We start from the raw sequence: 25,794 nt of genomic DNA on the forward strand, positions 1-25,794 counted from the left end.
AAAGACCAATCTCTTTATTTCATGCAAAAGTGAAAGCTGAAATTGTGTATTTTAAAAATCATTTCATGTAATCTAGCCAGACGTTACAAAAGCCATTTAGTTCTGAAGTAAATTCTTAACTCCTCAATTTCCTACTGTCGGGTTTGTGCATAACCCAGACCTCATGGTTTCCCGCAGGCCCCTCTGGCTTTAAGCCCTTCCTACCACTTGGTGTGTCTTTCAGTATGGAAGGAGAAACTCGATGTCTTTTAGAAAACATCACTTTTCTATTTTTCTACTTAAATTGCACAATATTATGTAAATGGCTAATTCTGTGTAAATGTTAGCAAAACTGAACCGGATCAAGCTACCAGTGTGGTAATCACTGGCAAGTTGGGAAGTTGCATTGCAAAAGGATTCCTATCACCCATTCCAAAGCTACTTACTACTACCATGAATTTATAAGCCTGAACCTTATGAAATACACTATACCTAACACTGCTTCTTGAATTACTACCATAGCAATACCACTGAACACTCAGGGTTAGTGCCATTCGCAAAGCAGATTCCTTGCCCACCCTGAAGGCTGTGCCTCTTCCCAGCCTGGAACCTCATGGCCATGCCTGGGCAGCAAAAGTGGGAGGCCAAAAGAAGAGGTGCCCAATTCTCCCAGGTTCAGATAACCTGTCTCTTTCTTGTAATAGTGAGCGTTGACAGGCAGAACAAAACCCAAGCTTGCTAGATCTTCACCCCAAGTGAAGCAGGTGGTAGGAGGTTTTAGTGACCAAGCAGGTGAGACACAGGGAAGAAGTGACATCTCTGAGATACACTGAGTTCCAGAGGAAGCAGGAAGCGGAGAATGATACCGGGCACTGTGCTAGAATCTGCAGTCACTTACTGTCAGTTCTGTGGCACAGGCTGAAGAAAACACTTGCTAATAATCATGCTCTTTTGCCACTTTATTTCACAGCAGTCGTGGAGATCTTCAGCTGGGATCTCCCGTGCTTAGCCCGGAGTTCCTGGATGCTGAAAGCATGCCTGAGCAAGACAGTCCTCAGCAGCCTGTGTGCACTGTCCTTTTTGTCCTTATGACAGGATGTGAGGTAGACACCACTCTCCACGTGTGGCACGTGAGGACTCCAAGGCTCAGCATCTGACTTGAGCCCCGCCTGTAAAACTAGTGCCACAAACTGAGCTCCTCCTCACAGAATAACCACTTCACGCCAGTGACGTCATCAAAGCGTCCCCATCACTGCCCTGTGTTTTCTCTAAAATCCAGTCCACGTACTCAGCGACTTTGGTGTAGACACCGGGTTGCTCCCTGCGGGCACAGCCTTCTCCCCAGCTGGTGATGCCCACCAAACGCCAGATGCCGTTGTGTTTACAAACCAAGGGGCCGCCCGAATCTCCCTGTGTCGCCGTGGGAAAAGGAAATGACAAAGTTATGACAGCTGCGATTCAAATAAGAGACTGCCTTCAAAATTCTGTAGTCGCACTGCACGATCACACACACACACACTTCCTTCAAGTTCTTCATGTATCTCGTGAGCTGTTGGATGTGGTGACAGTCATTGAACTCAGTTGCGTTTTCTGTTTCTTCACTCTTCTATTCTGAGGTAAATCCAGCGGAAGAAATTTTGACATCATCGTCCCAATGCCAAAGAAATCTGATGTTCTTATATTTTAGAACAATTATTGTATGTATACTTACCCTGTTGAATATACACACAGACTGTGACATTCATATCATAAATAATATAAATATGATATAGATTCTATATATTCCATTTGTTAAAGGTTACTTATAAAATTATCAGATGATTTGTCTCTGAATTTTTAAAAAAACTATAATACAGTAAGCTATTGGAAAATATATTTTGAAAGTAGCCCATTGTGCGTTTTTCATAATCAAGTGCATTATTACCTTACAAGCATCTTTGCCCCCTTCTTTATAGCCGGCACAGACCATCTCTTTGGTTATTTGATAATCTCTGTATCTTTTCTGGCATTCTTCGTTTGTTACCAAAGGAATATTTGCCTTTTGCAGAGTATTTTGGATTTCACCTGTGACGTAACCAATATATAACTTTAGCAGGAAGACACACAAAAATATATGGTGACAAGACTTAAGTCTTAAAATGAATCAGAATGGTAAACTTTTCATAAGGGTGATATCTGTGAACAAAAATAGGCAGCACAGATTGAGAAAATAGAGTTACAGAAAGAGAGAGAGCAGGAAAGAGAAGCCTGCACAACAGTGCCCTGTACTGTTCTCTTTTCTCTTCTGTAGTGTCAGGACAACCCAGCACCCTGGGTGGCCAGAGCTTTCATATTCTCTGCTATCTTCTCATCTCAGTAGAAGTCCCTCAGAAATCCCTTCTTATATTTATCACCTATGTCCCCAAATCTGGACATTCTTACCTTTCTTTTTTTTGTTTTGTTTTATATATTCAAAATTATAAGTTATAAATATATATCATTTCTAAAAAAAAAAAATCTCAAACCTCTAGCAACAGAAGAGTATTTTGTTTTGGGAGTAAATGCACGTGAGCATTTTCCGGGAAGAACAATTTATTTACAGATCATTTAAATTCCATCCGTGTCTAGGTTCCCTTCAGATATATGTTGGGAGCTTTCTTTGCTTAAAGTTACTTTGAATTTCTTCCTGTCTCAAGTTACTAGTAAAAAAAAATCACAAATTTGAATTAGCTGAAAAAAAAGACTGAATCAGGAAAGATGGAGAGAGCTTGACGAGCAATCTCCTTTTGTAAAGCATGACACAAATAACATTCTCTATAGTGTCTATCAGGGCCATAATTTGATAAAGGAAGAATGATTTGTTTCCTGAAAAGTTCAAGGGCAATTGAAACACTCCAAGTACCCAATAAGCAGGGATTCTAAACATAAGGTCCATAGAAAGAATTTACATGGTCCATAAACTTGGATTGGAAAAAAAAATTTATTTTCAATAACCTCCACATGCAGCCTACCACTGTCTTCAATTATGAATATAGCAACACAGTAGTGTTAGCATTACCTACATGGCTTTGCTCTCGATAGAGATCACAGGTATTTTCATACCGCATTATGGTTATGGCAGATAACTGTAAATATCATTTATGCTCACCACTATTTCAAAATAAATAGTGGTGAGCAATAAAACAAGTTATATGTAGTAGGCTAATGAAGTAATTGTTTATTATTATTATTATTGCTAATGAAGCAATAAAACAAGTTATATGTAGTAGGCAATAAAAACAAGTTATATGTAGTAGGCTAATGAAGAAGGGTATATATTACTATGTCACTTATTTGAAAAGTATTTTGATAACTGTATTGCAATTTAATGGATTTCCTTTGTAATCCTGTGCACTTTATTTAAGCATTTAAAAGCATTATCAGAGAAGTGGTTCATGGAGTTAATCAGATTGCAGGAAGGGTGCATGGGAAAAAAAATTAAGAACTGGCCATGAAGAGAGATGGCATGCCTGTCTCTGTTCCTGGCCATTAGCATCAGGGAGAACGTGGCACTGGACATGGGAACTCTGCCAATACTGAGGACCAGGTAGGCGTGAGCAGGCTTGTTGGCCCTATATGGGTCCAATCCTTTACCGGAAGCCAAGCAAAATGATCTTCATGATGAAGTAAGATGTTTAAAAGATTCCCTTATACATTTTTTCAGGCCCAAGCAAAAATACATCTTCTCAAGAACCACTGAATAAATATTTTTGATTAAATATATAGGAAAGATCATGAGCTTGGATGTAATTTTAGACAGAAGCTGATTAAACTGATCCACTCCATGTATTTTAATACGCAAGATTTGCTCTGGGAACAACATTCCCAATGTCAAGCTGTACCTTTCTCCTCTGAGAAGCCCCAGCCAGTCACCCAGCAGTTGGTATAAATTGTATTTATATCGCCTTTGGAAGGTAGGCATATTGGTTTTTGGAATTCTGAAAGGCAATTTTTAAATTAGAGTTTGGTTAAATAAAGTTATGGATATTGTTTTTAAAAACACACCCTTTTCTTTTCCTGTATTCTCTTTCTACAGAGTAGCACCAAGAATCACACTTTTGCTTTCTGTGCAACTTCTAAGGTCAATGATTTGAGAACATTTTTCACTGTCAGAGTCATTGTCACATGATAATTTTGATGTTAAAATTTTCTGCATTAAATTTAAAATAGTCAGAACCCAAATCTACTGTCAAAAACATTTCAAAATTGTTGTGTCTTATTCAGCTTATGCTATTAGTAATAGTCATAGCAGAGTGTTTATACTGTTTCAGGCATTATTTTATTATAACGAAACTAGGAGGAAATTATCATCCTCTTTTTTTTTTTTTTTGTGAGACAGAATCTCACTCTGCTGCCCAGGCTAGAGTGCCGTCGCGTCAGCCCAGCTCACAGCAACCTCCAACTCCTGGGCTCAAGCGATCCTCCTGCCTCAGTCTCCTGGGTAGCTGGGACTACAGGCATGTGCTACCATGCCCGGCTAATTTTTTCTACTTTTAGTTGTTTGGTTAATTTCTATTTACAGTAGAGATGGGGTCTTGCTCTTGCTCAGGCTGGTCTCGAACTCCTGAGCTCAAGCAATCCTCCCACCTCATCATCCTCATTTTTACAGATGAGAAAATTAGATGTGTAAAGAGGTAAAGTAACTTGCCCAAGGTCACATAATCATTAGGGGACGCAGATTAGCTCCCTCGGGACATTGTCCTCCAAGCTCAACACCTCCAACCATGACACTCCAGTCGACACAGAGTTTTGTTTCTGTGTCAGTCTCTTTTCTACCCAAATTACTCCTGGAAATTACTATCTGATCCACTTGCCCTTATGTATCCCTAGTATTCCTAAGCCCAAAGCAATGGCAATCCTGCTGTTCTATCAAAGGAAGTCTTCCCAGGTGGCACCGACATTTCCTACGCCTGTTATTTCAACAATGCATACGCAGTTGTATTCCTCTCCAAAATAACTAATTAAAATTTCTTGCTCCTTAAGTAGAAGATATTTTATGCCAAGTTACACAGTCTTCACCTCTCTTGCAACCCTCACCTTTCCCTCAACTCTACTAACCAGAAAATAAAGACAATGTCTGCAGATCTGCACTCTCATTCAAACTGATGTGAAAGTTCAAACCAGTACAACCCAGCTGCACGGCTTCTCCTTAGGTATGCTACATACCGGTGTAATTCAAAGGAGCTTGAAGTTTTATTAAGGCAATATCATGACCACCTTCCGAGATTTTGTAGTTTTGGTGAACAATAATTTCTTTTATTAGTGAGACAGGTGTTTCTTTTGTAATGTCTGACAGATATAAAATGCCACTATAAATACGCCAAATATCAGGTAAAGAAAGCCTAGGAGAGAAAAAGAAATACCTATCAGACTGGAAAGGCTGGCCTTGGATGTTTCCCTTTTCCCTTTCGCTTTCCTTTTCAAAGAGAACTGGGAAGAAAATATGACATATGACATATTTTTCCCTACCTAGGTTTCCTTCCTGGCAACTTGTCATCATCAACAGCAGCAGTTCTGAATCTCTGAACATTTAGTTTAAAACATTGAAAAACACACCTTTCCATTAATTATATCATGTCTACTGAAAGTAAAAATACAGGAATGTTGCAGTCCTATTCTGAGAGAAACCGTGGTGGGAAGAGATGACAGCAATTTATCATGGAAAATTCAAGTCCGGGTCACCAAACCTGAAGGCAATTGTGTTCATACCATTCAGAGCTATCAAGGTGAGGCTGCTCTTACAAGCTTCTCGAATAGGGCAAATTCAGGGGACTTCAGTGGGGTTTAAAATATTATATTTTAAAATATTAAACATTATATATTATATCTATATTTTGGACAGTAAAAATATTTAAATTAACTCTTTAAAAGATGAATATATACAAAATAAATCCAAAATTATGATCCAAAGCAAAGTCTTCTTTTGCTTCAGAAATAAAACGATAAAAAATTTTTAGGAAATTTTTCGCATCATCAAGTGAGTATTGCAAGACATGATCGCACAAAATTCTGAGGAAATAACAGAGATGTCAGGTGCAAAGGGGCCTTCTTTTCCCTAAATCACAGGGTTTCTCTATCTATTTTCTCTTAGGGACTCACAACACTGAGCCTTGAAGAATGAAAATTCTTGGTCCCAAATTGGGGTGCATTTAGTAAAAAGGGACCTTCTATTTGCCCAATAAAACAGAAATATTATATCAGATTATATACATTGAAATATGTAGAGTAATAAACTATCACATTTTTGTTTTATGATTATTACTTACCACATTTGTGAATCAAAGAGCAAAAAGTACAATTTCTATAGGCCTGAAAAATAAGTCATCTTTGAAGAATGCATTAAGGATTGGCAGGTAGCAGGGCAGGAGTGGGGCATTGTTTTATATTCTTTTTTGGCAGGAGTGACATCCACCCAGGGCACGGATGGGTCAGATCAGCCAGCATTCAGGCCTACCAGTTATTACATATTTTGAATACCATCACTGCCTTAAAGTATGTTTTATTAAAAGAGAATAACTCACCATTCATGAAGTCACATGATGATGGAGAAATTGATTGTAGATTCTTTAAAACAAAAAAATCAGAATAAGACTCTGGATAAGACACATCCAACACTTACCCAACAAAGCAGTGGGCAGCAGTCAGGACCCACTGGTGTCCGATGATGGACCCTCCACACAGATGTCTCTGGGTTCCCAGCTGCACCTGCAGGCTCACCTGCCAGGGCCACTCTCCCCACGAAGAGTTCGTGCCTCCGACAATGCGTGCATTTGTTTTTGTTGTGCAGACTAAAGAAAGAGTGTGGAAGCAAACAGTTGGTTTTAGAAGTGACTCAGAGTCCCCTGCAGCCAAGGAAAACAAGATGCGTAATTCCATTCTATAAGACCAAGCAAGCTATCAAACAACACAGATATCCCTTTACAGTTCCAGGAAAATGTGAGGTTTACTCACCAGAGCTGTCCCCAGCTTCACACAATCTCAAAGAATAACCAGATCTCCCTTGTGTGCCGTATGTAATGCTAGTTGGGGAACCATCCAAAGATAATCTTAAGGAACACTTACACCTACATAAAATGAACAGTATAAAGAGTAAATCTTCACAGAGGGTGAGAGGATACGAAATGATCATGTCAACTCTTTGGAAGATAAAACTTCCCTTACTTTTCGCCCCTACAGTCTTCTGGGAGTAAAGAATATGTAAAAAACTGACAGCGAATCATCTTCGTGCAAGTCTCCTGGCAAGCATTCACTCCATTCACGAAGGTCACATTCAAGTCCTCCCCTCCAAAGTCAACTCCAGAGTAAATTTTGGAATGGCAGGGTTCTGTGCCAATCATAAACAGACAAAGATATACAATGGGAAAAGCAATAAACCACATTTACACAAATTTTTCACAGCTTGAGGATTGTTTCATCGCTATTACTTAATAGAAAATCATAAAATTTGACACATTTTATGTAATATCATTATTAAATCACATTACCAGGTAACGTTCTTTTGCAGGTTAAAAGGCTATATCCAGATATCGTGTTTTCTTGAGTAGAAGGGGAACTTGGTGTCCCGCTTCGAGAAGTCTTAAGGAAACAAACATTTCTATTTTTAAAAAAAAGTCAGAGAGGGAAAAAGAAAATTGCATTAAAGACATTAGGCAAATACAAAAGCAGCTCACATCCCAAAAGCAACTCAGCAAATTTACTTCTTCTAAGAAACTCTCTTTAAAGTAAGTCAGACTACTGGACTCTCATAAATTACAGAGATTAAATGTAAATCAAGCCATATCTCCCCCTGGAGAAAACTAATAGGCTTAAGGATAACCTGAAGAGAGGGCATTGGTAAAGTTCCCCCTTTTAACTGGAAAAACAAAAGACATCAAAGAATAAATTCTGGGGATTTATGCTGCAGATCCTATTATATAACTATACACCCTTCTCTTAAAAGGGTGGGTTATCTAAAATAAAGAGGTCACACCAGAACTTTAATCTGAAACGGAGAGAAATTAGAGCCAACAAGCTTAAAGGATATACTGCCAGTAAGTGGTTTTACTTCAGGCCGATACAAAGCATTAAGATCAGTAAGAAAGGCATCAGATCCCCCCACCCTGCCCTTGGCTATTGAATGCTTCATTGATTCAATGGTATATTTTTTTAAAGCAAGAGAAGGTAGGTAGAAAAGTCTGCTAATCTCTTAACTAATCTGCACCTAGGAAAACAGGTAGCTACTTAAACTGCTACTTTTAGTGTTTGGAGGGAAATGAACAAAACTTTTTAAAAACTCAAGCTATAAACTAAAAATGATGAAAGAACAGCAGCGAACCCTACACAGTCATACTCGCCTTTGTGACTCTACATGCCACGCATTCGGATAGAAGGTAAAGAAGAGGCAGGTGGGATGATAGGTGCAAATTGTTCGACATACAAAAGCATCTGGTGTGAGAACTCTGGCAACATCAATATCTGAAAATGCAAGATTCTGGAAAATGTCCATGTGGCAACCTGTGAATTCGCAGAGGGAAGAGGATCCTCAGTAAATTACATGACACTAAATTTGCTTGTACTTTGTTATAATAACTAAGGAAATTGTTACTATTTATTATTCATAGCACTAAACATCCTAAGTAAGAAAATACCTCTTGAACCATCTTCAAACTTGTTGTTTCTCATTTGGAGGAAAGCAAAATTGGTCTAACTCGAATAAAGGACAAATTTCTATGTCAGAAAAATAAAATAGCTCAACCTGTGCTCCTAGCTCCATCCACCACCAATGCAGAACGTTTAAATTAGCGTGTGTTCACGCTTCCTTTATATTACCTTGACTGTGAATTCCAAGCCTTAGGGACATGAAGTTTTATGTTGTATTTCCTGAATATTAAGAACATATTTTAATAACAAGAGATTAACAAAAATGCCAGACAGCTAAGAAAAATGTCTTGTGACCATTAAAATTGGAACAGGAGAAAAATCCACTTTTATTATTGTTACATAATCTCACTTCTTAATTCTGTTTTTGTTTGTATTATTTACTCAGTTTACTCAATTTAGCAACACATAATTTCTATTAAAATAATGGAAGCTTAAAGAATAATGCTAGTAATTATGGGGAAAACGAAAACAAACATAATTTAAATGAACATAGTTGGATCAAGAAAGAGCAGCTCTCATAATCTCTTCATGTGGGTAGTCTAAGAAATTAGAGCTCAACTAATTAAATGTTTTAAAAATCAAAAAGATAGACTGTTGTTGCTGGAAGAGAACTTATGGGTCATCTACCCACAACTGCATTCACAGAAGGACATCCCAGGCAGGTTGTTTCGTGACTTTCACTTGGACATGTATAGTGACAAGGAGCTCACTACCTCGTGACAAGGCCCACTCTTTTCTGGACCACCCCAGATGTTAGGAATTCTTTTCTTACTTTCTTCACAGTACTATCTACCTAGATATACCCTATGGAACCACACAAATGAGTCTAATTCATTTTCTAGGGACAGCTCTTCAAAAAAATAAAAAAAATTAAAAATTAAAACAGTCATCCTGACTCTTTTTCAAATCAAATGTCTTTAACTTCTTCTTTTAATCATTTTTTTTTTATTTTCCATTACTTCTAGATATTTTACCATCTAGATGCCCTCTTTTGAAGTGCTCCATTTTACCATGGACCCATACAAAACGTGGAATGTAGAACTGAACAAAATGTTTCAGTCACCGTCTGACCTGTGCGGATGACTAAAGGGCAGACGCCTCCTTATTAAAAAGACCATTTTCTTTTTTAAGGCTGTTTTGTTTGTTTTGTTTTTCCAAAGAGCTATAGGATTTTAGTGGGAATGGCAGAGTAAGGACCTCCAAACATCTTCCCCTCCATAAAAGCAATGACAACATTGGCAAAATTATCAAAACTAACATATTCAGAACTCTGTAAATTAACCAAAGCCTTATTATTTCTTGTTATTCAAGAAAAACAGCTGACTATCAGTAAGAACGGTGAGCTTTGCAGGGTTTTAACCTGCCTTATGCACATCCCCTTTTCCTTGGCCCATAATCACAGGGAAAGCCAGCAGCTGAGCAGACGCTGGGAGGGTCAGGATGGGGCTGGAGCTACTCCAGAGGCTCATTCCCAGATAACTGCCTGGCAATTCCCTAGAAAATCCCACTGACAAGGCCTGAATTTATTTGGCCTGACCCAGAGCATGCCTAGTCTTACCAGCCTTTTCCTTGTGAGCATTTGTCAAAAAAAAAAAAAAATCATGGTAGTTACATAACATTGCAGCCACCTAAGGCAGCAATAGCAACTGGGGCAAGGAACACGCCAGTGAAAAATCTTAAAAGGAAAACTTGTGCAAAGAGATGTCCAGAGGAAGGTTTGAAAGCCTCTGACACATTCTTGGGAATCTATAAGGCCACGTGCATGTGTAGAACTGTGCACCCGCCCAGGGCTGCACACAAGCCCATGAAAGACCCGATAAAACCCTAACCTCCTGCCTGTCCGTGAGCTTTCTGAGCTCTGAGAGCTCAGTGCCAGCAGGAAGTAAAGGCCACAAGCAAGGCTGTAAAATGCCTGCCTGAGCATTGAAGGGATGCCTCAATGACAGAGCCCTTGTCAGGAAACTTGGAAAGTTCGGGAAACTTATTGGTTCTGGGCAATTAAGAACATCTTTGTCCAATCACTAACTAACTGTTAAGAAAATCAAGCAGACATATCAATAAATGTGAATGGCTTGACTTGTCCATTGAAGAGACATAGACAGGCTGAGTGGATTAAAAAACACAAGCCAAGTATCTGCTGTGTCCAGGAAACGCATCTAACCCACAAGAACTCATTCAGACTCAAAGTGAAGAGTTGGAAAACAATCATATAGGCAAATGGAAACCAAAAGAAAGCTGGGGTAGCTATTCTCCTATCAGGTAACATAAACTTTAAAGCAGCAAAAGTAAATAAAGACAAAGATGGTCACTATATAGTGGTAGAGGGAAAAATCCAACAAGAAGACTTAACAATTCTTAATATTTATGTACCCAACACAGGAGCGCACAGATACATAAAGCAAACCCTGATTGATCTAAACAACATGATAAACAGTAATGCCATAGTAGCTAGGGATTTCATCACCCCACTGACTGAACTGGATAGATCCTCCAAGCAGAAAACAAGCAAAGAAACAATGGACTTAAACAGAGCTCTAGAACAAATGTGTCTAACAGACATCTACGGAACATTCCACACAAACAAAACTGAATATACATTATTCTCATCAGCTCATGGAACTTTCTCTAAAATTGTTCACATTCTAGGCCACAAATCAGATCTCAACAAATTAAAAAAAAATACAAATTATACCATGTATCTTCTCAGACCACAGTGGAACAAAATTAGAGATCAATTCAAACAGAAACACTCACCCCTTCACAAAGTCATGGAAATCAAACAATCTGTTGCTGAATGAATATTGGGTCATTGGATAGAGATTGAGCCCATCCTTTGAAGTGAAGTATCACAAGAATGGAAAAACAAGCACCACATGTACTCATCATCAAATTGGTACTAACTGATCAACACTTAGGTGCTCACATGGAAGTAATATTCATTGGGTGGGAGGCGGGTGGTGGGGATGGGTAAACTCACAACTAATTGGTGTGGAGCTCACTGTATGGGGGATGGGCACTCTTGTAGCTGTGGCTTGGGTGAGGCAAAGGCATTATATGTAACCAAAATGTTTGTACCCCCATACTATTCTAAAATTGAAAAAATAAATAAAAGTCAAAATTTAAAAAAAGCTAGACACAAAATGCTACATATTGCATGAGTGCATTTATATGAAAGGTCCAGAACAGTCAAGTCCATAGAGACAGAAAGTAAACTAGAGGTTGTCAGGGGATTGGGAGACAAGGGAATAGAGAATGACTGCTAATGGATACAGCTTTTCTTTGGTGGGGGGGCAAAAATGTTCTGGAACTAGATAGTGGTGATTGTTGTACAATTTTGTGATTATACTAAAAACCACTACATTGTACACTTTAAAAGGTTTAATTTTTGTGTTATCTAAATTATATATCAAAATTTTAAACCCACTATGAAAAACAATGCATGCTATATCAAAATACCAAACTTGATAGGAGAAAATCATATGCAATGGACACATTATTCATATAGATAAAAATTAAGTTTTCATTAGATTTTTGGCAGTTTCAACGGAGGTTTCTCAACCATATCCTTCAAATCTTCTTATAAACTACTATTAAGCCTCATCTTTCCCATGTGTATACATGATCCTAAGAGCTTTACATTTATCCACATTAAATAAATGCAGCACTTCAAACCCAGTGTCCTAACCTATTAAAATTGTTCTTATTTTGCTTTTCTAATCTAGTATGTGGGGCAACCCTCCTATTAGTCTCATATATTTTTAGATATTTTGGCCATGTAACCAATTGATTTATAGAACATTCTCAATTTCAAACACGCCATCTGGTTATCTTCAGAAATCACGATGTTGCTCCCTGTAATTGCAATGCTACCAGGCCACCTTTCTCACCCAGAGGTGTCTCTCATAAGGCCCCTGGGAGTGTATCAGGCCCACCCAGCTAGTCCTGAATCATCATTCAAAGTCCTTAACTTAATCACATCCACAAAGATCCCTTTGCAGAGTAAGGTAACACGTCCACAGGTTTCAGGCGTTAACACATTGACGTCTTGGGGGAGCTCTTATTCTGCCTACTGCAATCCCAGAGTGAAAACTGTAGTCACACAATTACCAATTTCTGAAAGTGCACAGGGCTTCAGTGAGAATCCAGACACCACATTATCCACCACTTTTATACTGGTCGGTGTTCCACTTGGACTCTGCTTCAATAGGCAGTTGTTCCTGAATGTGAAGACAAGAGGTTACTTTGCTTACTAAATTTTGAGAGGCATGCAACAGTCCAGCTAATAGTTGACACTAAAATAGACCCATAGGCAGTAGAAAATAAACAAGGCAATTAGAACAATGACCCTGATAATGAGTGGGTTAGGGAATTGCCTTATTAATCAAACAAACATCTTTCTCTGCAGAGGGAAAGTTAGAGTGAGAATGAATGGGGTGGGAAACATTATTCTACAACACCCTAAACCTTCATCCAATAAGCACAGCCTATTTGTGGACCAAATGGACCTTACTCTCTTCGGGGAAGAATGACACTAAAATTGAGTAAGTAAATAAAGAAAGTGGTTAGGTCTAAAAGCTCTGTTTGGTTTTCAGCTGGGAAAAAAAGAGGTTATGAAGAATACAATTAAATGCTAGAAGCACCATGGTAAAGAACAAACACTGGTGGGCGCAGTGGCTCACGCCTGTAATCCCAGCACTCTGGGAGGCCAAGGCGGGCGGATTGCTCGAGGTCAGGAGTTCGAAACCAGCCTGAGCAAGAGCGAGACCCTGTCTCTACTATAAATAGAAACAAATTAATTGGCCAACTAATACATATAGAAAAAATTAGCTGGGCATGGTGGCGCATGCCTGTAGTCCCAGCTACTCGGGAGGCTGAGGCAGTAGGATCGCTTGAGCCCAGGAGTTTGAGGTTGCTGTGAGCTAGGCTGACGCCTTGGCACTCACTCTAGCCTGGGCAACAAAGTGAGACTCTGTCTCAAAAAAAAAAAAAAAAAAAAGAACAAACACTGCTCATTTTACTCACCGGTACTCTGCACTGTGAAATGTTTGCGTGGCATATGTGAAAAATTGGCAGTGAATATTATTAGTGCACCATTTTTGGCATTCTTCAACACTGTTAACCTTCGATACATTAAGATTGGCTCCTCTCATATCAATTCCTTTGTAAATGTCTCGGTGGCAAGCTGTACAAGAACAATACCACAGAGCAAATTCAGTCAGTTTCCTTTCTAGAGGGAGATCCTCAAGTACCATTTGGGCAGGGTAGTTTTGAAGGATAATATCTAATTTTTGGCAACTGTTCTCTTCATTAAAGGCTTAACGTTTTGTATGCCCCTAAATTATGAAACTCTGCTTGAAATAACATAATCTAATATTTTTCTCCCCTAAAGCACAGGCATGGTTTGCCTCCTAAACCACAAGATGCATGCATCAATATAGGTAAATTTCATGCTGAAATTATCAATGGGCACTGGAAAATCAGCAAGCCATGATGAACCCATTTCCATCCTTGTTTTAAAATTGTGTTAAATTCTATTTAAGTACCTTTTAAATTATAATTTATCTTCCATGTAAAAATTTAGATAATTCTTTAAACAAACAGTGAATCAAATTGAACTCTTTGTTTTAGACTCAAATTTGTTAGTTAGACTCTTGGTTAAGGAAGCAGTATAATCAGCAGTATAAATCATCACCTATTTTATATAATTTTCTACTCCTAAGTGTGATTGAAATCATAAAACTGAATTTAAGAGTGAGGAGGACATAAAATACACAAACTAGCAGGAGAACAATATATTGAGGTGGGCAAAGGAGTAGATTATTCACAGTGGTTCAAAAACAAAGGAATTTGCAGATTATAGAAACAAAATCTCTTTCCAATTTTGCTGCATACGAGAAAAGAAACAGGCTAAGAGTTGGAAGGGGATACTTAACAAACAAAAATTTTTCTGTATAGTTATCTGAAAGTTACAAACCTACTTCTAAATGTTTTTGACTGACTTTAGAGACTTTATGTACCTAGTAGCAATTTTTTCACTTTAAGATGTTTGGGGATAGTTAGTAAGGGATATTAAAATGAAGCTCAGTGGGTAAGACTTTTTGTTTGTTTGTTTTAAGATTAAGTTTTAGAATAAATTAACAATGAAGAGTATTGAGAAAGGCACAATATCATTTTTCCTTTAAATTTTGCTATAAGATATAATAATTGGAAATAGAACTTAATTTACTAATTTATATGAAATTGTATTAGCATATAAATTTGATCTTATAAAAAAGGAAATGTGGTCCACCTCAGGTAAACTACACCTGTTATACTGGCCAAGTCAGGCCCCCATATTTATAACTAAGACACTGCCACCCTTTGATAACTGGTTAAAATGCAAATAGCAGGCTCAGAGTGTGTATTGAAGGGGTGCTGTTAATAGAGGAGGAAGGATGAAATATTTTAAAACATCTGAAATTTGAACCTACAAAATTAACTGTGCATTGTAAAGATAAAGTATTAATAATGTACAGACACAGCATGGTTATTTTAGGATTCAACGCATCAGTTGAGAGCATCTTTTTGGCACTTTTCACTTTCTGATCAGTCCCAGTCATGTTATAGAAATAATTCATTTGTCTTAAATTTATTAGGATAGTGTTGGAAACTGCTTCCCAATACATCAGTAGCAACAGGTGTCAGAGTTAAAGTTCTCCAGCATCTTAGTCCTCACATTTGTTTTAAAAAGTATCATTCTTAGCAAGATTTATAGAAACCGGTTCTTCAATTTGGGCTTATATGGTATATGACAGGGTTCCTTGACCTCAGCATCATTGACATTTTGGGCCAGAAAAAATTGTGGAGGACTGTCCTGTGCTTTGTGGAATGTTCAATATTATTTTATCTCTGGCCTCTACTCACTGAATGCTGGTAGCATTCTGCCTCATTGTGACAACCAACAGTGTCTCCAGACATTGCCAAATGTCCCCTAGAGGAAAGGACAAAATCACTCCTGGTAGAGAGTGATTTTGAGAACCACTGTGTACAGATTATCCTCAAGTGAACCTGGGAGACAGATGTTCCCTGCATTTTTTTTAAGATTCTTATCTGGAATCAAGACAAGACTGTTGTTAAGATGTGTACTCGCTTTCTGCAAATCTTACGCTTTCATGCTAACTTCATAAATAAGAGGCTCATTAAGTACATGTTGACTGATGAAGATGAGGATTGTCCAGATATTGGAATATGGTTCCCTCTTTTATATCTGGAATACTGCCCTTCTATCTTTCTGAGCGTTCCTTTCCAAAAGTCCGTAGCGGCACAGACATTGAGCAAAAGCTGCTCTAAGGCAGATTCATTATTAACTCAAATTTAGTTAAGAAATCCACATCTTACCGCTTATTTGATGACCACATTGCTTTAAGGAATGTCCAGAAATTGCGCTTGTCCGATGCACTCTTGGCAGGGTTCCTGTGACGCTGTCTTTCAAGAAGCAACCAAACCTGTTTGTAAAAGTAGCTTCACTTAGGAAGTAGAATAACAAACATACATTGAGGAAATGTCTAGCATTTTCTATATACTAACAAATAAAGCCTGGAATAAGACAAATAATACAGCTTCTCTGACATTTGCTGAAAGGAACTTTCTTAGAGGTAATTTTATAATATCTAAGGTCTCCGTGATACCTAGCATCAGCATTGTTTACCTTTACATTCGCAATTTTTTAAGCATAGAAAGGTAACCATATTTGAAGAGTTAATGATTTTTATTGTGTTCCTAAACTTTCAGGCAGCTTTGTTCCCAACTGGTGATCGTTTTTTATAGATACTTTCATTTACTTAAAAAATTAAATCAGTCATAAAAGTTAGATCTGTGTATAGTGTTCATCTTGTTTATTAACTCCTTATAGTCTATACTTAATGGAAGACTTCCTTCTGTCTTAAATGACAACCTTAAGGTTAATTTCACTATTTACAAGAATTCTAGAACCTAACTCAACTTTTAATATGATGACTTTCACATGCAGTCTGGGTTTTCTGTGAAAGCTTAATATGTAGGATCAGAGAAGAAATAACCACATCTTAGTCCTTAAACTCAAATAAAATGAAGATAAGAGAATTGAATTATGAATATTGAAATAGAAACAACAAAGAAAATTTCATTCTGGATAATGATCAAAATGAAAGAAAATTAAGATGAAACTGTGGTTGTGGATAATAAGCATGTTTCATGACCTAATAAGATTTTTAATTACCAACAGTTTTGCCAATACTCCTATGAACTACCAGTTAATGATACCTATGCACACACACACACACACACACACACACACACACACACACACAGGTGCACACACTCTCACTCCCAAATAGGCACCATTAGGTGTTCACCATAGGCATCATTCAGACCTACCCTGTCCTAAGATCACAAGTTCTGGATCTTACTCAATTATATTCTCAAAAAGTTTTTGTCTTTTGTCATGTTTTCTTAGTACTGTGCTATCCACAAATGTGACTATGGGTCAGACAGTTATTTCCTTATTCAGATGAAATGTTCACCTATTATTAGATCCTCTCTATTTATGACATAATCTCTTAACCCAATGATTTTCAAGCATTTTTTCTCGAGGCTTTGGATAGAAAAAGACTGGCTTCTGCTGCTTTAAATGAATGCAGTGATTGTTCAATTGCAGCTTTCCAGGCCCAAGAGACTTTGGTTCAATAGGTTTGGGCTGTGGCCTAAGAGTCTGCATTGCTACAAACCAGGTAATTCTGATGGAGCTGGTCCTTGAACCCTGTTAGAGAAACAACCCTGAGATATGCTATACCATTTTGCACCCAACTGATCCCACCTTGAAAAGTGACTGACTTCTCCAAGAATGAAATATCAACTTTTACCTTTTTCCCACTTCATTAGTTGAACTTGCTGGAAGAAAACTGAATAGCAAACACTTAGGATGGAAAGTGCACATCATCTGACAGTGTTCGGCACTCGGGGTGTACATGGCCATTAGATCCCCACCTCTGAAGAAAGTGTTTTTATATAGTTGAGTCAGACAGCCTGTGATATAATCATAAAAAATTAATTTGGAATAAATGCAAATAATAATTTTAATAGAAGTATATCTGTGTTTTTAACCTTCTTATCTCTTCCACTGACCACCCGAAGATCTTTATGAAATATATTAAGATCACTAGTTGAACACTGTATGTTATTTAAAGTCATTTTCTGAGTACTTCTGCATAAAAAATTTGATTGATTTTTATTAAATCATACAATAATTTGCACGTAAATTATCCACAAAATATAATTATAGCTTAGTTTCTCCCTGTTGCCTAACATGCTATGAAAATTTCCTCCTTAAAAATAACAATATTTGATCTATTTTCAAAACACTTTTGTGACAACATTTCTACTTGTTATTACAACCTCTCTAAGGGAAGCTAAAGGCAGGCCTTATTATCTGCATCTGACTTTTTTTCTTTTAAGAATGAGGTCTCAGGACACAGAGTTTTCCTAAATCCACATAGCTAATTAATGTCCTGGGACATAAATCCAGCCCTTCTGACTCCCAATCTTGTCTCCTTTTTTAGCATACCATGTTAAATGCCATTCCTCATCTCAGTTTAAGCAAACTGACAGTTATGAAATGTTTGTTTTCTACATGCTCATTTTTTAGATAGTTTAAGTAAACGCATGCATATGCTAAATTAAAAATAAATTTTGAACTATCTGCTGCTTGGAATTAATCACAACTCTAAAGTACCTTGCACCCTGCATATTATTAGAGAATTAAATGTCTTTACTGGCTTTAAAATATGAATTTGGATTTACTTTGAAAGACTCACTACAAAGTGTGCTAAGCTTCCCAGCTCAGGTACCATGTTCATTTTAGCCAGTCAACTGTCCATTTCCCATGCCATGTTCCAATGACACCCTTATCTATGCCCTAGAGCAGTAGTCAGTCTTCAATTTAAATAGCGTCAATTTTTGTATTGCCTTTCAGGGAATGGGCAGGTCAGACAACATGCATTTCACTAAGCACCGAAGATTAACATTGCTCTGCACTATCCTGCCCTTCTGGGGCTTCTGGCTCTGGGCCCCTTGTGACAATTCCACGCTGAAAGGTTGCTTCTCTGCCTCTCAGAGGTGTGGCTAAGGTGACTACCTCTTGGGTAAGGTTTATATTTGGAAAGAGCACAGATCTCTTCAGATGGAAGCTTTTGGGAATACAAGTGTATTTGCCTAGATTTCATATACATACAAAACACTGAGTCGTTGGTCCAGTGACAATGCTAGCTAAAATGAGGTCTGTTTTACAGGCAGTTAGTATTCTTGGCTGATTCATAATTATTAAACCGTCACCCTTCCTCCCATCCAGTGCAGATAAAAGGGTACAAACAACAGCTGTGGCTAGTCTGGGAGTTCCTGTTCTGCAATTGAGCATTTGTGAACTGCCGTGTGACTTAGCTGATGGAAGAGGGTGACTAGGAATATAGCAACTTCAGAGCTAAATGGAAAGAAACTTCTATTGATGGCAGTTGTTCTTGCTTATTCCTACAAGTTGGTGATGATGGTGATGGTGAGGATGACAATCACAGCCTTGTGTGTACTGTATTTAAAGTGTATGTAAAGCACTGTTATGCACATGGTGCTCACAGCTTTCACATGGGCTCCCATGTCCATGGACACTGGGTAGGTTATTCGGTCTTGTTAGAAAATTGCATAATCAATAAGAAGAAGAAAAGCATTTTAATTTTTAAAAATTAGGTGACAGACATGAAAAGACAACTTGCAAAAGAAACACATATGACTAGTTAAGTATATGAAAAATGGTAAGAAATCACAAATACAGGCAAGTTAAAACAGCTAGGTGCCATTTTACCCATGCAATTAGCAAAACTTAAAAATTACATAACCAGTGTTCGTGTACTGATTTTCATTGCAAGTGATAGAAAACCTAGTTCAAAATGGCTTGGATGCAAGTGAAATTTACTGGTTCAGAAACCAAAAAGTCCATGGTGAATGTGGCTTCAGGAATCACTGGGCACTGTGCTCAAGTGATAGCACCAGTAATCTGTCTCCATCCGTTTGCTCTGGCCCGTGGTGTTGTCACTGGTCTCGAGTTCCACATAGTTACAAGGTAGTACCAGCAGCTCCGGCCTCTGCATTCATTTTTTTATTTCAAGTCAAATTGGTGGTGGTGGGGGTTGGGCGGGAAGGTGTCCTATTTCTAGAAGTTTAAGCGAAAGCCTTGTGGTGAGACTTTGGCTCTGATCGGGTCACTGCAGCCAGCAGGGTGTGTGCACTTCCTGGGTCAGGCCTGGCTGGGCCATAAACCCTATGGCTGGTGTCCACAGCAGCAACAGGGCCACCAGAGCCACGTGGACCAAAACCAGGAGGCAGCAGTTCCCCAAAAACAAATTAGGATACTGTTTCCAGAAAGGTGAATATATGCCAGGCCACGAAACAACAGCTGCCTATTAGAGTTGGCCGGAGTGGAGTAAATGAACATGCTCATAAGCTGGTGCAAAAGTCAACTGGGGAATAGCTTTTCTGAAAGATAATTTCATGATGCATGCCATCAAACCTTCAAAAATTTTCACACATTTGTATCTAGTATTTTCATTTCTAAAAATTTATTCTACAGAAATAAGTGAACATGTATGTCAGAATATACATATGAAAATACCATATAAAGGGAAGAATCCCAAGCACCAAAAAACATGATACATATTGTTTTGCATTAAAGGATAGCTAGAAATGGCAAATACGAGTTACAGAGGATCTGTCATTAACAACATCTGTGTAAATGTATAAATGGTATATGCAGAAAAATACCTGAAAGACTAAACAAAAGATTTTTAACAGTGGCTATTTCTGCATTTGGGGACTACAGGCAATGTGTACTTTCTAATTTTCTGCTTATTTACACCTTTAATTTTTCTAATATAATCATTTTTTTCTTCTTGCCAAAGATAAAAAAAATGCTGGTCCACAGCATTTCTGGCTTCTACTCCTTCCTGGCATTCAGTGGATTTGCACACGCTAATGATTATGGTTCTGAGGGTACTAGGGTTGAGGGGACAGATGGAGGGGAGTTGAGAATTAGGGGGAAAAAAAGCTGTTTCCTGAAAAAAATTTATATCGCTATACAATGCAAACCCTATGCATAGGTGTTTACCTTTGTCATTCATCTGGAGATAAGTAAATGTGGCCATCTTAAGTGACCACAGACTCAGAACTGTGATACCAAGAAAACTCCACTCTACAATGACTAATGAAAACCAGTGCCTAGAATCATTCTTATTCTCTGAAAATTAATGGAATGGATAGAGAACGAAATAAGATCAAAACCTGGTGTTGGAGACTATTCGTCTAGAATTATTCAAATGGATGGTTTACTAAGTTAAATTTAAACCAGGCACTTTCATTTCTGAAATGGTTCCCAAGCGGCCTAGAGTAAAAAAGTATGTATCATGTACCTATCAGATATTTGGATTGGACCCAGGCACTATAAAACATCTAGTATTCTATTGAATTTTCAGGTAAAGTTTATTTTTTTAAATGTTGATAATAAAAATAGAGGGCTAATTTTTTTTGTTTTGAGATCAGCTTTGTAGAGCATCATCTCCAAATAGAAGTTTTTGTTAACACAAGCTCTCAGATATTCTCACTTCTAAACACCTCCCGTTGGTCTGCAAGGCGTGTCTAGGGCAATATGTCTGGAAAGTGGTCCTTCCCTCTGAACATTAAAAGGATGTTGTGTCCTCAATTAGCAGGGTCTGTCTCCTTTGCTAAAGCTGTATGTTCAATAGCTTTCTCCAGGGGTGGTTTGTCTTGCTTATCCACTCCTCTCTCACACATCCTTAATTTTGTGTTTTGTAAATAAGTCACTTACCACAGGAAACTGTAGAAAACAAGGAAATGAAATAAACTGTTTGCCTGATTGAAATCATCCTAAAAAAGAAAACAACACATACATAACTCTGCTGGTTTTAGACCAATTTAACATATATTTAACATGAACCTTAATTTAAGGTGATATATATTTTCCTGTGAATGTCTGAATTTCAAATCAAAGCACACAATTACAAGTATAGAGAACAAGGGTTTCTGTACATTTTATATCTAAAGACTTGGAAAAATTTATAATGCTTCCCAAAATCTGAATTGAGACCTCTAGATCTCTAGACTACTGTTGTGTTCATTGCTGCTTTGCCACCTCTGTTGCAAAAAGAATTGGTAGAGAGAAATTAAAGAGTTTTACAACCTCTTGATTTGAACAAAACAAAAATTATTGTAAATAATGGCAATGATACTAATCCAAAATTCCAAAGTGAAAAAAAAAACAACTTTGAAAACGCTAAAGCCCATTTCTAAAATTTTAGAACAGTCAAATACTAGCTTTGATCTTGAAATATCTTACATTTAAATATTTCCACATATAATAACATCAGTTCCTTCTAGACTCTCTAAATAATCAGGAAATTAGAACATAAACTAAGAGTTTCTTCATAAAGTAAAAATTATAGTTCAAAAGCCCCGCTTTATTTGGAAGCAACCAAAATAGAAATTTGCTACCTGAAGGCACAATTGCTTTTGTGGTTCTGGAGATGAGGAAGTCTCTTGCCACTTAAAAATGAACGGTCTTCAAGCTGTTCTAATGTGGCACGGCAGGCAATATTTGCTTGGCTTTAATATTGACTTTGGGCTTCTGCCAACAGTTTCAACTTTTTGTCCTGTCAACATATTCCATGGAAACCCTATTTCTGTGTTCAGCTATTAAACATATTAACTATTTCGGGAGTGATGTCAGCAAGATGGCAGAACAGGAGTTTCCAGCATGCACCCTCTTTCTTGTAGAAACATCAACTTGACCAACTATCCATGCACAAAAATAACTTCACACGAGATAAGGAATCCAAGTGAGAAGTTACAATACCTGGTTCCAGTACAGAAATAAGAAAAGATGCATTGAAAAGTATAGAAAGGACAGTTTCACATTACCAGTGTCACCCATCCCCAAGCATGGACAATACAGCATGGAGGGAGATACCCTCTGAACAGGGGAAAGAGAGTGAAGTATGCACCCAACTTTGCCACTAATCTCAAGGACTAAACCCATCCCACTAAATCCCAGCACTGGCCCAGCACCTGCAGCCCCAAGTACCATGTTGGCACCAACAGACCTAGTCTTCAAGCCCACCACAGTGCCAGACCAGCCTCTGTGGCCCCAGGCCCAGGCTTGCCCCAAACTAGGCAAGCCCCTGGGGCTCCAGGCCCCAAGATGATCTTCAAAGACCTCGACTTGAGACCTGCCCCAGGTAGAGCCTGGCCCCCATGACTCCAGTCTCCAGACCATCCCTAGTAGCCCTAGGCTTTAGGTTGGTACTCACGGGCCCAGACACCAGGCCAGCCCCTGCAGATCCATGCTGGCCTTTGTGAACCTAGGTGCCAGGAAAGCCTCCATGGACTCAGGAACATGTGACGGGTGACCCCTCTATCAGGCTGGCCCCTACAGACACAAGCTCAAGCCCCATCCCGGCACCAGGTCAACCCTCAAGAATTAATGCTTCAAGCCAGTTCTCACACATAGGATCCAGGCACCCTGACTGAACCCAGCTTCCAGATCTGCCTACCTGAGAACTCTAGCAGCAAGACTGCCAATGTACCCCACCAGACAGCCTGCCCGGAATCTCTGGATAGACTGACTTTCCCCAGACCCTTGAATGTCTCTAGTACTTGGAAGACATGTATTTAATGAAAGTAAAATGATGAATAAATAAGTAAATGAATAAGGAATTAAATGTTCTTTAAAAAGAAAAACAACAGATTGAAGACAGGAATGTCCTTGCATCCCAGTTGTGGACCATCCCATTCACGCAGGAACATCACAATCCCACTTGTAAGCAGTTAGCTGCTGGTCTCAGATGACACTGAAAATGATTATTGGGCTAATCCTGATTGGTCCTAGTTCTGCTGAATGTTTTATGGTGTGAGCAGATGTCCTCTTGAGGGTCTCCAATTGCATCAAAATGAGACACTGCAGTCCTTGGCTTTCAAAAGCAACATTGCTTTTGCTAGTGGCAAACCAATATTTGTTGCAACATTAAGCATTATGGATGATAGTCACAATTAATTAAGGCAAAGAAAGCTTGAAAGAGTGAAGTACAATCCCACTCCAGGGAAAATGGGGCCATATGTAAAAAACTTAATTGTGCCTGAGTGGTTTAAATGTCCTAACTTACTGTATATCCATAAGCATGAAACTTAAAACTGGGATTGACTTGAGCCAAGAAGAAGGCAAAGCCCATAAGAAGTAAAAAACAACAACAACAACAACACCCCCCAAAAACGTAACCTTTTTCCCACTCCTGTAGGAAACACTCCTGTGCCTATATGTAGGCACATATATTAAAAATATTTAAAATATATATTTTAAAACTATATGTGAATTGAAAGTAAACTTAAGACATTCTAGAAATGATAATCATGTCTAAAGATTGTGATGATTTTTCTTCTTGATAAGATCTGTACTGTCTATATGTCCCTTATTGAAGAAAAGAAGTTATCACAACATTTTTATATAGGAATCTAAATTTTATTTTAGTACAGCCTTTATTTCTATGAAATATAAGTTGGCTAGTATCAGGAAAGACAGGGATCAATAAATGTAAACCACAACAAAAAGACAGAGATGGGTAAAAAAGAGAGATAATAATGGGAAGGAGAAAGTGCCAAAAATGTACCTCCTCAGATCAAAAGAACAGTATAAACAGCTAAAGGCTGGAATTAATCCAGAAATTGAATTTGGCCCAAATAAATAACCATTTGGTGAATTTCTGGACAAGAAACTTAGGAGGAAATGCAACCAGTCCATTGATATTAATTACAGATGGGAGATCTGTCTCTAAAATTTGGAATATAGCAAGCCAGAAGGAAAACCAGCATGAATCTGGTTTAATTTGAGAAGGAGAAAAATGATAATTAGCGTGGGGAGCCATCAAAGTGAGGACAAGAAACTAGACTGACGTGAGGCTAAACCTAGCTGTATTCTAACATGAAGCCCTGTAACTTCAATCTTCCTTCTATCTACAACAGAAAATAGCATTTTCTCAAATGCTATTTGCACTTAGATGGCTAGTAGATACATGTGCTGATAATGTAGTCTAGGGGAGTTATTGACCAGCACAAAGAAAATAGATCATGTCCAAAGAATGAGAGCTCTTTCTTCATCCTGAAGCTGGCCTGAGAAACACCCAGTCACTTTTGGTTATAACTGAAAAGACAATCAACTCAAGCAAAAAGGCTCTATACTGGCTCCTGGGTTCCAAAGTAAGGTGGCCAATTAAACAGTGGGCAGGGCAGACACGCAGCTGAGCCTCTGCCCCATCTGGAACAGGGGGCTCAGACCCCTCCAGGATGCTGTTTCTTCTCTTTGCTTCTTCTCTACTCATCCCATTTCATTTCCTAGCAGCTCCTGCAGAGGTTCATCTGCTGATTGAGCTCTAGCCTCATAGCCTGAAGTTTCCACCAAAGGAGATTAACCATGTCTCTTCCTCATTTCCAGCTGGGAATGAATATCCAAGGGGCGAACTGCGATTTGACCCCACTTGCGTCAATCAGCTAAGTTGAGAAAGTGAGATCGCCTAAGAACATGGCAGCTCAAGCAGAAGTAAATGGGGGAATCTATCATAGGATAATTACAAAAGTAAAAATGGTGATGTTCCCAGTACAAGGGGGTTTCTAGGCAGACTAAAAAATTTTCAATGTTTCTATCAGGTGGCTCATTAGATGCTAGAAAGACATTTTGATCTTCTAGATACATTCCAGGATAAAAATTGATCTTTTTATGACCAGCGCGAAGAGAAGACCCATGTCTCGTAACTGTGAGGTCAGTTGGTCCAGAAATTGACACTCTTCGGTTGTCCGTGACAATAGAGCACCAGCTCAACAGTCCATCGGCTAGACTCTCAATCTGTGGGACCCAGTGATGCTTGTGGGTTTTGCTAATTCCCGGGTAGCTCTAAGAGATTTCTACTAACAGCTGAGTAAAATGCTCTCGTGATTCTACTTCTCCTCTAGCGTATTCGTCACAGTCATGGAAATGTACAGTCTACGTCAATGGCACAGGTACACTTTTGTTAAAAACTCTGTCACTGATGACATCAA

The 25,794-nt window shown here is 38.4% G+C and overlaps 1 protein-coding gene across 1 annotated transcript; it reads right to left on the bottom strand.

Moving 5' to 3' along the window:
- On the bottom strand, positions 1-22,309 carry KLKB1 (kallikrein B1). Its single transcript, XM_012784871.2, has 15 exons — positions 22,204-22,309; positions 21,521-21,579; positions 17,517-17,679; positions 16,015-16,121; positions 13,660-13,819; positions 12,745-12,854; positions 8,331-8,490; positions 7,482-7,591; positions 7,159-7,321; positions 6,949-7,061; positions 6,617-6,785; positions 5,164-5,339; positions 3,840-3,935; positions 1,904-2,043; positions 1-1,389 (listed from the first exon to the last, which is right to left on the bottom strand). Exons 2-15 carry the CDS (start codon positions 21,576-21,578, stop codon positions 1,198-1,200), a joined length of 1,917 nt encoding a protein of 638 aa, XP_012640325.2. The 5' UTR covers position 21,579; positions 22,204-22,309; the 3' UTR covers positions 1-1,197.
- Between the last annotated feature and the right edge of the window lie 3,485 nt (positions 22,310-25,794).

Source organism: Microcebus murinus, chromosome 15 (genome assembly GCF_040939455.1).
Source record: "Microcebus murinus isolate Inina chromosome 15, M.murinus_Inina_mat1.0, whole genome shotgun sequence".
NCBI classification, from domain to species: domain Eukaryota; kingdom Metazoa; phylum Chordata; class Mammalia; order Primates; family Cheirogaleidae; genus Microcebus; species Microcebus murinus.